General features: G+C 37.2%; 1 protein-coding gene across 5 annotated transcripts; it reads left to right on the top strand.

The window, feature by feature from the left end:
• On the top strand, window positions 1-14017 carry LOC149726113 (folliculin-interacting protein 2-like). Of its 5 annotated transcripts, none has more exons than XM_089890687.1 (21): window positions 1-1127; window positions 2889-3081; window positions 3258-3314; window positions 3643-3743; window positions 3853-3921; window positions 4678-4760; window positions 4979-5095; window positions 5561-5658; window positions 6021-6106; window positions 6385-6511; window positions 6868-7049; window positions 7582-7704; window positions 8025-8187; window positions 8476-8930; window positions 9853-9995; window positions 10408-11464; window positions 11919-12080; window positions 12451-12583; window positions 12863-12978; window positions 13288-13406; window positions 13709-14017. In XM_089890687.1, the coding sequence occupies exons 1-20, from the start codon at window positions 1039-1041 to the stop codon at window positions 13364-13366; spliced, it is 3633 nt and encodes a 1210-aa protein (XP_089746813.1). In that variant the 5' UTR covers window positions 1-1038; the 3' UTR covers window positions 13367-13406; window positions 13709-14017. The 5 variants fall into 5 exon arrangements, with proteins under 5 accessions (XP_089746813.1, XP_089746814.1, XP_089746817.1 ...); XM_089890688.1 differs by having other exon boundaries at window positions 13713-14017; XM_089890691.1 differs by having other exon boundaries at window positions 8476-8596; window positions 8777-8930; window positions 13288-14017.
• Window positions 14018-14065: the final 48 nt, after the last annotated feature.

Here is a 14065-nt window from a genome sequence, read left to right on the forward strand (position 1 = left end):
GTTCTGTTTGTTTCGTTGGTTTGTGACGAAATAATATATCCTGTGTTCTAGAACGACTCCAAACAATTGTTTGGGTCTAGACGTCTTTCTCTATTAGAGTAAGGCTAATATATGAGTAAGTTATCAGTTTAAATAAAAAGATTTGAACCTTTGAAAAGTTAACCATCTAAATTATATTGTGGCCCAGTTGCCACAGTTCTTATTTGACTTTAGGATTATTTAATTGTAGTTTAAGATTAATAAGGTTGTTGCTATGACTGAATATATTCCAACTCAGTAGTTAATATAAAGGTAGCGATAACGAGTTACCAGATAGGTTAGAGGTTTAAAATGGGTTCTGGCGTTCTGCATGGTGGTACGCATGTACCGCTTACATAAATGTACCTTGAGGCTTATTTTCTTGTTATACAGCTTCATTTTTGCTATTAATTATACTTGACTTTTTCACTGTAATCAGGGAATAAAAAAGTTATACATGTATGATATGAAAGATGGATTATTTTGATACTTTATTTATTTTAACGAGTTAGAATTGTTGGTAAACCCGAACACCAAGCACTAACCATTGTTATATATGGTAATACTGCTGATGGTGACCAGTGAAAATTTTGGTCCAAAATGTTCCTTACGTCTCCCTGATAACCACTGTATAATTTAAAAAAAAACTTGGGCGTATATAGGTGTTAAGGTGTATAACTCATAACTGATTTATCATAAGGTGTATTAAACAGAGCTTAAAGAATATTGTTGCCACACGAGGGTCGATGAGTTACATACTTATATTATAACTGGTATTTAACATGTGATTGCTTCAACAGATTTATTTAACTTAACTTGGAATGATCGGGAGCTGACTCGCAGTGAGTCGGCATAAATACTGAACCCCATGATTTGAAACAACTTGGAGGTAGTCACATGATCATGAGATATTTAATCGAAGGAGCGACATGTGGATGCTTATAATATTGTGACATCATAAACGCAAAGTAAAATACGAAATATCTAAATGCTGAAAAGGAAAAAAAAGAAAGAAACAGAATGGAAAATATGTTCCAAAAACTACAGAAAAAAATCCTCGTTTCTGAACGAAAATTAAACAGCAGACTTTCAAAATGTTCGCTGTTCAGGTAAGAGGGTTCTATTAAATATTTTGACTGTGTTTTGTAAGTAAACTAATATATATATATATATATATAGATATAGTGGGGTCGGAAGATGGGACACCTTTTTATTCTATTTTCTCGTTGCATTTGATAGTAAACAAAAACATTCAAATAATTATAAAACCATATCCTCACGACTCCCATAGACCGTTGTTAATTGTTTAAAACACGATCAGGATATTGAAATGTAATCTTACAGCACACTCATAGTTTAAATACCAACTTACAATGCAATACAGCCAACAGTTAACTTGAAACTTAATTTTATATACAATGGCTGTTGCTCCCATTTTACCAGTCATAAATAAATTGTGGAACTCTACTGTGGCAAAAAAGAAGCATAATGTTTGTTCCTTATTAACACATTACATCATATTGCAAAACCTTATCAAGAATTTTAAGCTTAGTTTTTAATTTTTTTTTTATTTATTATGAATATGTAAATTTTGTGCGTTAAATTCTTGTGTTACTTTTTACCACTTTCTTCTAATGTTTGACTTGGTTTTAATGCAGTTATAGTCTAAGGGTGTACAGTGTGAACTTTTAAAGCCTATAAATTAAATGTTAAACCAATACTTTACATTAACCTGTGGTGCCTTAACACACAGTAACACCCAGTTGCTAAACTTTACATTAATGTGTATTTTATTTTCAACCATTTAAGTTGGTTATTTATATTTTTTATAAATGCTGTTACTTATGTTACCAGGCATAATGTAATGTTTCCATTTTGGCCGTTCTGGTAAAACTTTAATTTATATAAAGATTCCAAAGTTTTGTCTGCCGTTCGGCAAGGCTTTATCAGGGTTTGCCACAATGCTAGCATCAGTGGGCTATTACTTATAATAATATGTCTACTACTAAGTTGTTTTAGTTTTCAATGGTTTGTCTAACGTTCCAACCCATAGGTTGCAGAAAGTTACATCAGTTTGAATTATTGTGTAATAATTGATATTTGCCCAGCATCACATGTTGAACATGTGACATAAGAATGGCCATTGTTTGTTTAACAATTGAACAAATTGAACTTAAATACAGGGAACTAATGCCACAAAGGTGTTAATATATAAAAATAAATTTCAATCAAAAACAATAAAATAATAGAAAACTTATACTACCTTCTTTACTTTTTTTATTATGCATTTACAAGTTTAGGGAAATTTCACACAAACATGTTTTATTTGCAGACCTAACGCTGGGTTTAATTATTGAACTACAAAACTTTTGTAAAACATTCTTTGCATTTTGCTCAACCAAGTATTGCAGCATTATGATGTCACAATGATGATTATGAGTCATGTGATTTAACCATGTGAGGGATAATCATCATTATGACATCATCAAGTTGTTTGCTCACAATGCTGTCTATATTATCGTTTTATTCCGTATGTGTGAGGTCTTTGTCATATGACCTGGGGGGAACGATAGTTGTTATAATATCGCCCATTGGTTTTTGTTTTATACATCTTGTTCCCGCTTATGTAACTTTTCGGGTGGTTTTTTTTTCTGTATGGCTGATTTTGGACAACCCATTAATGACTACTTGGTTGGAGCAATTGTTGTTAAATGACTTCCCAAACAGCACATACGACATACACCTATCAGTGTTGAGTAATGAACCGGATATTCTTCGGTTTACAATACAAGCGCCAACCACGGACCCTTGGTGAAGGTCCTATATTAGAATCATTCATGATATTAAATTAATGTTATTCTTATTTCTAGCAAACCAAGGATCCTAAACCACTCGATGTCACCAGTGGTATCCCCCGCTGTTGAAACCCCACTTTGTGACGAAACGATGGTCGTGGTTGAGCGCCCGGCCCCCAACGTACGACTCGTTTTGTTCAAGGAGTTCGGAGACACCAGCGATCGAAAAATTGTTTTCGACTCCAAAAGTTTGCAGCAGGTCAAGGAGGTTGGTAGTCTTATTGTTTTTTATTTTCTATATGGATGTTTTCTAAATTTTAATGTTGCTTTTTTAAATTTTAATAGCGAGACAGGTCATTGGACCTGAGGTGTAAATCAGAGTTGGTCTGTTACCCCATTCCTTTTTTGCTTTTATTTTGGTTTATTAAAATTCATGTTACGCAGGAAAAGAATATTCAACAACAACAACAACAACAGCAGGAGCAGAAACCTCAATACCAGGTGAGACATGTTGATATAAACTAAAAACTACGTCATGTTAAGTATAAACTATATCCTGTTAAGTTATAGCGCTGGTAAATGTAATCAATTCAGGTTAAATCTTCATATTTTGTTTAAAACCTTTTTTTTCCGAATGGGGAAAAAATAGATTTACATTTAAATTATGGTTTTATGTTTTTCTATTTATTAATATGTACATATATATATATACTATATTGGCCTGTATACTTATAATGTTTCATTTTGGTTGTGTTTCAATATGAATACATATAACTTCTAGTATACCAACAGTAATCAACTACTTGTAAAGTTGTTTTATCCACTACAGTACGTACGAACACCAGCAGATTGGGATATGTTGTCTGAGATGTTGTTTGGATCAGTAGGAATGGCTCATAAAGTTGCTTCTATCAAGATACATTATGTCAAGTATGTATTTTGCTGTTGTTGTGGGTTGAAACGGGGGTCATCCAAGGGGTCTATGTAGACACAGTATGTAAACAAAGGGCCTTCATACGATACTCGTATTTTATTCCAGGAGTCCTCCCCAAATCATGTTGAGTCGTGTGTTTTGTCTTCCATCGTTGAAGGATGCGGCCACTGTTAGGTGAGTCTTCATAATAGTAAGAACAGTCCAGGGGCAAGTTTGGGGTTTGTGGGCAAGGGTGTATCCAGGAATTTACGAAGAGGCTAAGTCGGTTTTGAAACATTTCTTTACGAAAACCAGATGTGTGGCGCAATGAAGCATTATTCTTTCAAGTCATTATTTTTTCTTATTCTTTTAGGGTTTTTCACAAAATAAGGATATTTAGAAGTCCCTTGCAGGCACCCTTGATTGTATGGGTTAATATGGAGGTGTTCTGGTAAATATGGGGGTATGGGGGTTTACCGTGGGTTAATGGGGTCACTGGGTTTAATCTTAAGTGTCGTTTGTAACAAATATTTACAGACTTTTATTGCTACCTGTTTGGTCGACATACATTGTGTTGGTGTAACTATGGTAAAGTTTGTTTAGTGTGCGTTGTTCAAACTTACAACACCTGTTATGTGTGCAAGAGTCTATGCAAGTCTGGGATCTTCTAGTATTTTTTGTAATTGTGATCTAAAAGATCAGAATTATACATTTGCTTGTTCTGTATCTTGATGTGACAATTAGTCAATTACAAAAATCTATGCAAATCTAAAGAAACATTATGTCAGTCTAATTGAGATCATTATTCTTAAGATTATAACCATCAACATAGAAGATTCCTGATATACAATAAGCCTAGCGTGGCTGGAAGTAAACATATGGGACTATGTTATTTGCGTGTTATACATGTTGTTATGTTACATCATTGAACTTACTCAAATTCCTCCACAGTTTGGATAGAGGAATGGAGAACCATCTTGAAATGCAGCGTTCCAATGCAGTGTCGAGTAGAAGGAAAGCCAATACAATGCCTGGTAAGCTATGTGTGGTCAAACTCAAATCACCAGTATACTGGAAATCCATTATAATGTTTCTATCTTTGTCCTTTATTAAATTGTATGTTCTGCTTTCTATGTTACTATATATAGCAGTTGAAGACTACTGTAATAGGACAAGGATGTGTGTTGTGCCCCGTTTGTACCAATAAAGAAAATCCTCATAATAATCCGCCTCACGTTATTTCTTTCGTTAGTCCCTTCCCCTGTGAGGTCCCACACCCCACAACCCATCAACCGACTACCCAGATCGGACTCAAGCTCATCTTTAACGAACTTCTTCGCTAATCCTTATCTACTTCACTCAAGCACAGGTGATGGTTATTATGTTGTATGAGGTGATCATAGGCACCAAACCTGGGGTGGTAGGGTAGGCAGGCCAACCCTGGAATTATATACATAATACACTGCATTAATTAAAAAAATCCAAGTTACAACCGATATGTAGATTTGTTCACAGGATTGTGTGTTTAACTATTACTTCCTTATGTGTTTTGATAGACTTTAATATTTGTTTACTTGTGCGTTTGTTATTGTTTATGTCATGTGCGCAAATGTTTGTGGCGGTGTGCGTTTATGTTTTTGTTGTTGTTTATATATTTAAATTATATATGAATAATATGTCATTGTACAACTTGGCATGTATGTTTATTTCAGTGAATAATTGTTTATGTGCGTGTTTATGTATACATCAATATTTATATCAAAATGGGACCATACAAAATTTAACAAATATATTTGTTAACCCCAAGCAAATAACCACTACCCGTCCACTACAGGTTCACTTGGGACTACCAAGATCCAAATCCCATCCATCCATAACAAGTCACACTCACTACCTAAACATCAGCGGGATAGTTTCACCTTACATGAGGAGGTAGGGGTCTGTGTAAAGGTTATAGCATGTTCTATGGGTCTGTTATTTAGGTCAGAGTTATCTCATGTTTGCAATACCCAAGGTGCTCCAACTCAGTAGTGCTTACTGGGTTGGAGAGATTACCATTAATAGTTTTTACCAAGGACACATCAATCAGTAACGAGGGTCCAACCCTGATATTCTTCGTTTACGATGTTAAAAACAACTGCTTTAGTTTCCCTCAATATGCTTATCCATTCAATAGGGTTAAGGTCCTACAGTGTTACACTAGGAACTGATGGCACATTTGACATTATTACCCAACATACCAAGCTAACCATTTAACATTAGCTGCGTAACAATTCCACCCAACCCTCTTCCAGATAAATGAGAAGAGCGTTCCATTCAGACGAGGAAAGCTAAGAATCGGATTTGCTGTGTTATGCGAACCGGAACCATCTAACGCAAAGTAAGAACATAGATATCATGTATATTAACATAGATATCATGTATATTAACATAGATATCATATATATATATATAATAACATAGATATCATATATATTAACATAGATATCATATTTCACTGCACATCTAAACCCTCCGGATTAGTTTGAGGCAAAACAAAACTTATTAAAGCTTCTTTACAATTCTTTACAAAACATGGCGAAACTATTTCATAGAAACATTTAAATATTACCAGCATATTATGGGGAATTCAAAATAAAACTCTAACCCCCCCCCCAGGGCGTTCCGTCAGTTTTTCTTTGAACACTTCCCCATCATTGAAACACACATGACCAAACTGAAGAACGACATCGAACAAGCGTTTAAGTTTCAACCAAAGCAGGAGTTCTATCATTCAATGATGAAGGTTGGTGTTGCTTATATGATGTGGCTGCAACATATTTTGTTTGTGGTTGCACGCTTGTCTGGAGCTTAGAGTTTGTGGGTTTAACGGTGCCAGTGGGCTACCATCGTAAGCGTATTTGTGCTTAGGCAAGACCCTTAACGTCAGTTTCTCCAACCCAGTGGTGACTAATGGGTTGTCCAAATTGTAAACCAAACATTAAAACATTCACCCACAAAGTTACATACAAGGTAACTGTAAGCTGGCTCGAGGTGTATGACTGCGAAACGAACATCTGTGTTACAGTGAATATAGTTTTCTCACCATACGCGGATAAAGCAGGTTACATACACTAACACGTAACACTCTCCCCCCTGCAGGCACTTTCCACTTTCACCCTGTCCCTCCAAACCCTCTACTCCACTCCCCGTCTCCCTGAGCCAGTATGGTCCACCTTACAATGCCCAACCACTTCCACACACCAACGTTCGGTGGTTGTTAATTGCTTTATGGGTGATCTAGTTCGGCTTGTGGCTCACTGTAACTCCAAGCAAAAAAACTGGTAAGAAAATAATTAATGTTAAATATATGCTTTGTTGAATTAAAATCTGGGGTGACATTCCTAAAATACAGTTACACTCATAGTTGTCAAACATAGAAAACCTCATTGATTAATGTGGTGAATGCAATATACTTTGGCTCTGCTTGTTTGTATAGACACCTAACAGCAGGGTAAAATCTGGGGTGACATTGTTAAAATACAGTTACACTCATAGTTGTCAAACATAGGGAATCTCATTGATTAATGTGGTGAATGCAATATACTTTGGCTCTGCTTGTTTGTATGGACACCTAACAGCAGGGTAAAATCTGTTAAGGCCCAAAACTGGGGTCCTAAACACGTAAAGCATATAATGTCACCCCTGTTTTAAAAAGCACCCTTAGCGCTACGTCTGTAATCATAATATTCAAGATTAAGTGCAAAGAAATTCGTAATCGAAAAAAAATGAAGTTTAATGAATAACGTACCATAAGCGATAAATATTATACGTTTACCCTTTAAATAGAAGTGATCCCTAAAAACTTTTCTTTAGTTTTTTCACGGGTCTCCTGACATCGGTACTTACCCACCATCTTGGCTGGGTGAGCTCTGCCACCCCATCTAATGGCGGGAACGAACCACAAGAGAATTACAATGCATTATGGGTACAACTTGGGTAAGAGGAAATGGTTTTAATTTAGGTTTTTGCAACATTTTAAGTTATTAAAATCGGTGAAATAAACAGACATGTGATGTTATGAATGCAAATATAACTAAAGCAGTATTTAAACCTTGCACAAGACACAGTTACTTCAACCCAGTGGTCACTAATGGGTTGTGTAAACTGTCAGCTATACAATATAACAATAACCCACAAAGTTACAAACATGGTAACTTGTAAGTGTTACAACTAATGTCGTTGTCCCACCACAAAAGGATAAATTACTTACGTTCATTCACCCAGAAACACAACCATAAATTACTTACTTTTCCCAGTGATTTATACGGCGCAGTTGGTTCCCCCACCAAAGTTTGTCGCACAGTGGTGACGGGTAGCAACCATGAATCGGTGTCCACCGTGCTTAGTGTGTTGTCGTATTTCATTCGGTCAGCAAGAGTGGACGACGTGGTTCCCGTGCCTGAGAAAATTACGCCTGCGGTGAGTAGTGTGTGGTGAGTTTTTTACTTCCCCCCCAGGTCCCCTGACGTGCCTCGTTATATGCATGCTATCATATTGTTTATGAAGAAGTTTCCCAATGTTTGACAATGATGAGTATAACTACATTTTAACAATGTCGCCCCAGATTTGTTTAAAACTCGAAAAATATGTGGAAAAACATGGCTGTTGGTTAGATTTATTTGCTACAAATTAAGGCAATCCTGTGTTGTAACCACTGTTGGCGCTAATGGCAAGCACATGAATATTAAACCCCATGCCCCTTTTCAGTCGCTCGGCGTCCCGACCACAGTCCCGGTGAAGAACATTCGAACAAACCTCGTGGAATCTGAACTTGAAGACGACGAGTATGTTCTCGTTAGTGTGGATGATGATGTCACAATGAGTCAAGGTACATCATCAAACTCTATGACATCATCAAGCTCTATGACATCATCAAGCTCTATGACATCATCAAAAAATACTATGGCGTCATCAAACATTATGACATCATCAAATAGTGTGACATCATCAAGTGCGCTGACATCATTAAAAAATAATATGACATCATCAAGCACTACGACATCATCAGGTATGATGACATCATCAAATAGAAACAACATTCACCGAAGCACTTCTTCCCCGAACGCATCTTACACGGGGGATTCCCCGTTACTGAGAACATACAGTGGGCCGATAAAACGACGAGGAAATTATCCAATCAGTGGCCTTCGTGCTCCCGACAGGTAATGTTTGTTGGCAATACTTTGTGGAACAATAAACATAATGATGAAATTATAATATGCGCATGTTAGTACATTGTTTATCTTCATTTAAAACAATGTTTTGTAATTTTTTGTGAATATGACAGCAAAGAATTAACAGGAAAATGAAATTTGTAAATATTGCCTTAAAACTGTGTATATTATGTTTATAATTAAGTTCCTATGTTGCTGTTGATTTACCAGTTGCACAGATAAGCTTGCTATTGTGCCAAACTTGGGTTGGTAATGTGGGCAACCTTGGAATTTTCTGCACTGAATTAATTAGTAACATTACACTTTACAATCGTTAAGTTGGATTTGTTTCCTACATTTAAAAACTTTAGCTTCAATGCTTCATATCGAAGTACTTCCCTTATCTCGAGTCACAATCATTGTTTGATGAGTCACACAAAGGATTATGATGACTCATAGAGGGTGTTGTGATGTCACATGTCACCATGTGACCTCATGACTGAAACCAAATTTCAGCATCAATTATTTGTTTGGCGTTCTAAAATAAGAAAACAACAATTTAAATCCAGTGTCACATTGAGTTAAGAATGAACTTATATGTATCTGGTTTCATTTATACAAACCTTTATATGTAGGTTGTGTGTATAAATATTATTATTAGTCCCGTCCTTGTGGGGGACCTGGTATATATTTAGCTGTGTGTCCTGACATGTCATATTTATTGGCTTTATAACTTTAATTAAACATAAATTCATAAAAATTAATTAAACGTAATTTTATAAAAAATTGGGCCAGATTTGAACCCTTAACCGAAACCCAGGCTACGTATGTCGTTTTATGTCGTTTTTGCGGACCGTGTGACTCTGTCTTAATTGTTATTTACACAATTATTGGATTTAATTCACTTCATTATTATTACATCACAATACAGACAGCGCACATACTCCAACGATGGATTGTTACGTCACAGAGGGATCCAGAGTCGACGCAAGTCACATGACACCACGTGTGACAAGGTGGCGGTAGAGAGCATGGTTCGATCGTCAACAAGCACTTTAAGTTTAAACGCTATTTGTAAGTTTTACCTTAGGTGTTTAATGTATAGTTGTGAACATCATTCACGGGCGGAAAACCTGGGGCGGCAGGGTAGGTTGCAACCCATCAATTTTCTGAACTGTGTTAATCAGTAAAGAGTAAACATTATAACTGATAAGTTAGATTGGTTCCTGCCTCCCCTGTGTTTAAATTAGTTTGCCGCCAGTGTTTATCTTGAAGGCTGACACAATATATGGAAAGTTAATAGCACAATATAGATAGAAGCTCTTCTTACTTCTTAAATAATGTTGGTGTATCACTGCTTTATCTGCCACGAAGCCAAACATTTTTGAAATGTACATTTTTAAACTTATGCCAAGTAGCAACACCAGCATGATATAGAAAGGGTATTTCATTGAATATTTAAAGCTTTCACTTGAATTCTCCGCAGCTTCCAACCACCGTATCATCCTAAACAAACCGGATGATGTTGCTGCGTTCGAACTCAAACTCCCTGAGATACCGACCCACCAACCAGGGTGTGAACCAACTATAAGAAACAAACCAATACCTGCCAAGAAACCATCCACAAAAGATGACGCCCAGTGTAAGGAGATTGAAACGCACGCAATGCACCTTGAACCCCGTGTGCAAAATGTGCTGAACGTGCAGCGAGCATGCGTGGAACTCAAGACTCCCCCTAAGTTACCCACAATTGCCCCGAACACTAAACCCCCGGCCCCCACCGAACCCCGCCCACCCATAAGGTCGGTGTCGAATCCTTCCGTCGTAGCACGCGACACAATCCAACCAAACCTGCGCCGAATATCTTCCAACTGCGGAGCCAAAGTGCGCGTTGGTGCGCGGCGACAAAAGCTTCCCTGTTCCCCACCCCCTAGTGCTAACTACGAAAGTGAAAGTCCGAGCTTCCAACGCATTGAACTCATGCGAATTCCATCAATTGAGATCAACCATAATGCGTTTGACGAATATTTTAATAATTCCGATGACGAACAAGACGAAACAATCTCGAAACAAGACGGAACATTCATAGAACGCCAAACATTCACTGCCGTCCCCACTAACCAACTACCTTCTACTATTTACCCGAAACTTGACACCCAATCCCCAACCCAGAACATGCAAGCCCCAACTTCACCCACCCCACTCCCAAGGAGCCCCAAGCATCCCATCTCACCAACAACCCCACACCCCCCTTACCCACCAACTCCTCATACTGAAACCCCGAAAGTAGCGATCCCCAAACTTTACCCCACTTTACCCACAGCGGGTGACACAAACCCCCAGCCCCGGGAATTTCCCATCCCACGTCCCAGGGACTTACCCTTACCCAGTCTCACCCCCACGAACACTTACACCCCGTGTTCATTCAAGCACAGCGATGACATCACATTCCGTGAACTCCCACTTAGTGATGTCATCGATGATGAGGATAAACCCAACAAACCACGAACGGACAGCGTTGGATTCGACTCCTTAATGGCAGAGTAAGTTGACGTTTGCTTTATATTTGTTCATAAATCGATGCATACAACTTAAATGGAGGTCTTAATAAAAATATTTAATGTTTAAAATAGAATAGGTTGTTTCAATAACAACAAAGTAAACCTGCATATACAAACACCCCATGTTAAAGAAGTGGTTCTCATCCTATGGTAGTGTACCACTTGTTGTACCCGAGCTATATTTATTGTTTATAAACTGTTTCTAACAGGCATATTACACTTAGTTTAGTAAAGCAGATTTTCTGGCATTTATTTGCATACCGATGTTTTGATCATTTAGGTCATCTTTATCAGTGTGAAATCTCCCTGCTCTAAATAAAATATAAAACAACTTACAACATGCTACATTGTTTAGGGAACACCAGGCCAATATTAGCATATGCATCAAAGTAAGTTACTAAGTTTCAACATACAACTAACAACCTCCACTTTCCAGTTACAACCCTGAATATTTAACCGACTTTGTGCTCCATGGGTCACATGACCATCCTGATATGCATGAGCGCATCTTACAAGACCTAGATCACATGACAAGGATACCATCGTTGGACGAACCTGTGGCTGAAGCTGTTTGCATCCTCGCTGATACTGAGAACTGGTATGTCTTATGTGATGGTGTTTGAGGCTACTATAGTGTGTATGTGTATTTATTACCAAAGAACACTGGTTTGATGGTAATGTTGTGTATTTCTTTGCATGTTATGGGCTCAAGGCTCGTCGTTGCTAACATTGTGTGCATATGTGTCCTTTTTAATACCTAATGGCAATTGCTTCAACACAGTGGCCACTGATAGTTTGTCCAAATTGTCAGCCATTCATAAACCAATCACCCACGAAGTAACATACTTGCTAATTTGTAAGGCACGAGGTGTATGAAACAAACACTCGTTTTATAACAATTGTCTTTTCTGCCACGCGAGGATGACAAGTTACCTTGATTTATTAAACCACCTTATACTCGTCCACAGGACAGTGAAAGTATACAGCAGTCAACGCCTCCACAGCGAACGCCCATCGTTACCCGCTCTCACCTCAAAGCTAGTCGGCTCAATATTGCAACGAACGGCTCATTTATACAATCATAAAATGTCGGCGCAATTTGTAAGTTAAACGTGTTGTCAAATTTGTTATTTAAATTTAAAAACTTGAATTTAAAAATTTAAAAACAGGAATAATGGCTTTTAGGTTGTCTGGTTAATATACCTACATCCCAGGTCTCAGGTGTGCCTCACTGAAGACCTCACCCATATAGAATAGAATTTATATTACTGAGTGTCTATAAACTTCAGTTGGGTCTCAATGATGGCGCCCTGGTTGTTGGTGTAATAGACCTACACACCCAGTACCAAATACCTTATTAAGAAAAAACATTTTTTTCAGTGTTTGGAAAATCTTGAGCGCGAATTACGCCAACTAGTGTTAAAGAGTCGAATGTTAGCGGAATATGTCCGAGGAATTAAACGGGTTACGGTCGATCAACTATCAGCAGTATTAAAGTAAGTGTTGTGTTGTATGTAATCCTGGGGTGCTGAGTTTAAAGCCAGGTCTAGGTGTATATTTATAAGTAGTTTTCTATTAATAACACTCACTCTTGTCTCATCTAACACTGAGGATGGTGCAGTTTCAATTAATCAACTTTAACCATCTTCAGTGTTAGATTAGACAAGAGTGAGTGTTATATAAAGACCAGCTTGGTACTTGTAACACTCACTCTTGTCTCATCTAACATTAAATACAAATCCATTTACCTCCCACCCCCCACATAAAAACACACGGTACCAGTTATAACCCCAATATTATTCCAGCATTGAATCTCAAGACATCCCGTTACTGATGGCAATCGCTTCTTGTCATAGTCCACATGTTGCTCCTGTTATGTTATGATGCGAACATCTTGTACGACAGTGGTTCTCGTTCCTCGATGGTACACACATAAGTGTTGTTCTATTTAGACTTCTTTTACAACTTATTTAAAACACTAAAGAAGTTTTTGTTTCCTATATTTCCTTTCTTTAAAATCTACAAAACGTAAAAACCTACAGTGAGCATTTATTACAAAAAGCAGCTTTTAATTTCTCTTTCATTTCCTAAATTTCTTAAAAAAGTACAAAACTAGTTTTGTCTTTAAAAGCTATTGTTTTATTAATTTAAAAAGCTTTGACACTAAATCATATTTTTATTTTTACTGTTGATATGTTTAAACTTGATAAGTTGCTCACATTTCACGTAGAAGACCCTCATGTACCAGAAGTGGTGCGCTACCATAGGATGAGAACCACTTCTTTAACACGGGGTGTTCGTGTTTGTATACGCAGGTTTACTTTGTTGTTATTGAAACAACTTATTCTATTTTAAACATTAAATATTTTTGTTAAAACTTTGTTTTGAGCGAATTTCGTTTTTCCTGTGTGACGTCATTTTGCACGTTGTGACATCACAGTGGTATCTGTTACGCGTTGCAAGCGTCGGTTGTTACGTGGTGCTGCTGTGTTAAATGTTACTTTGAGCGCACAATACATCTGATTATGCACGATATATGTTGTTATGTGCCAATATTTACTATTGGAACAGAATACGAAACGT

This window comes from Ciona robusta, chromosome 12 (genome assembly GCF_009617815.1).
Source record: "Ciona robusta chromosome 12, ASM961781v2".
Classification (NCBI taxonomy): Eukaryota; Metazoa; Chordata; class Ascidiacea; order Phlebobranchia; family Cionidae; genus Ciona; species Ciona robusta.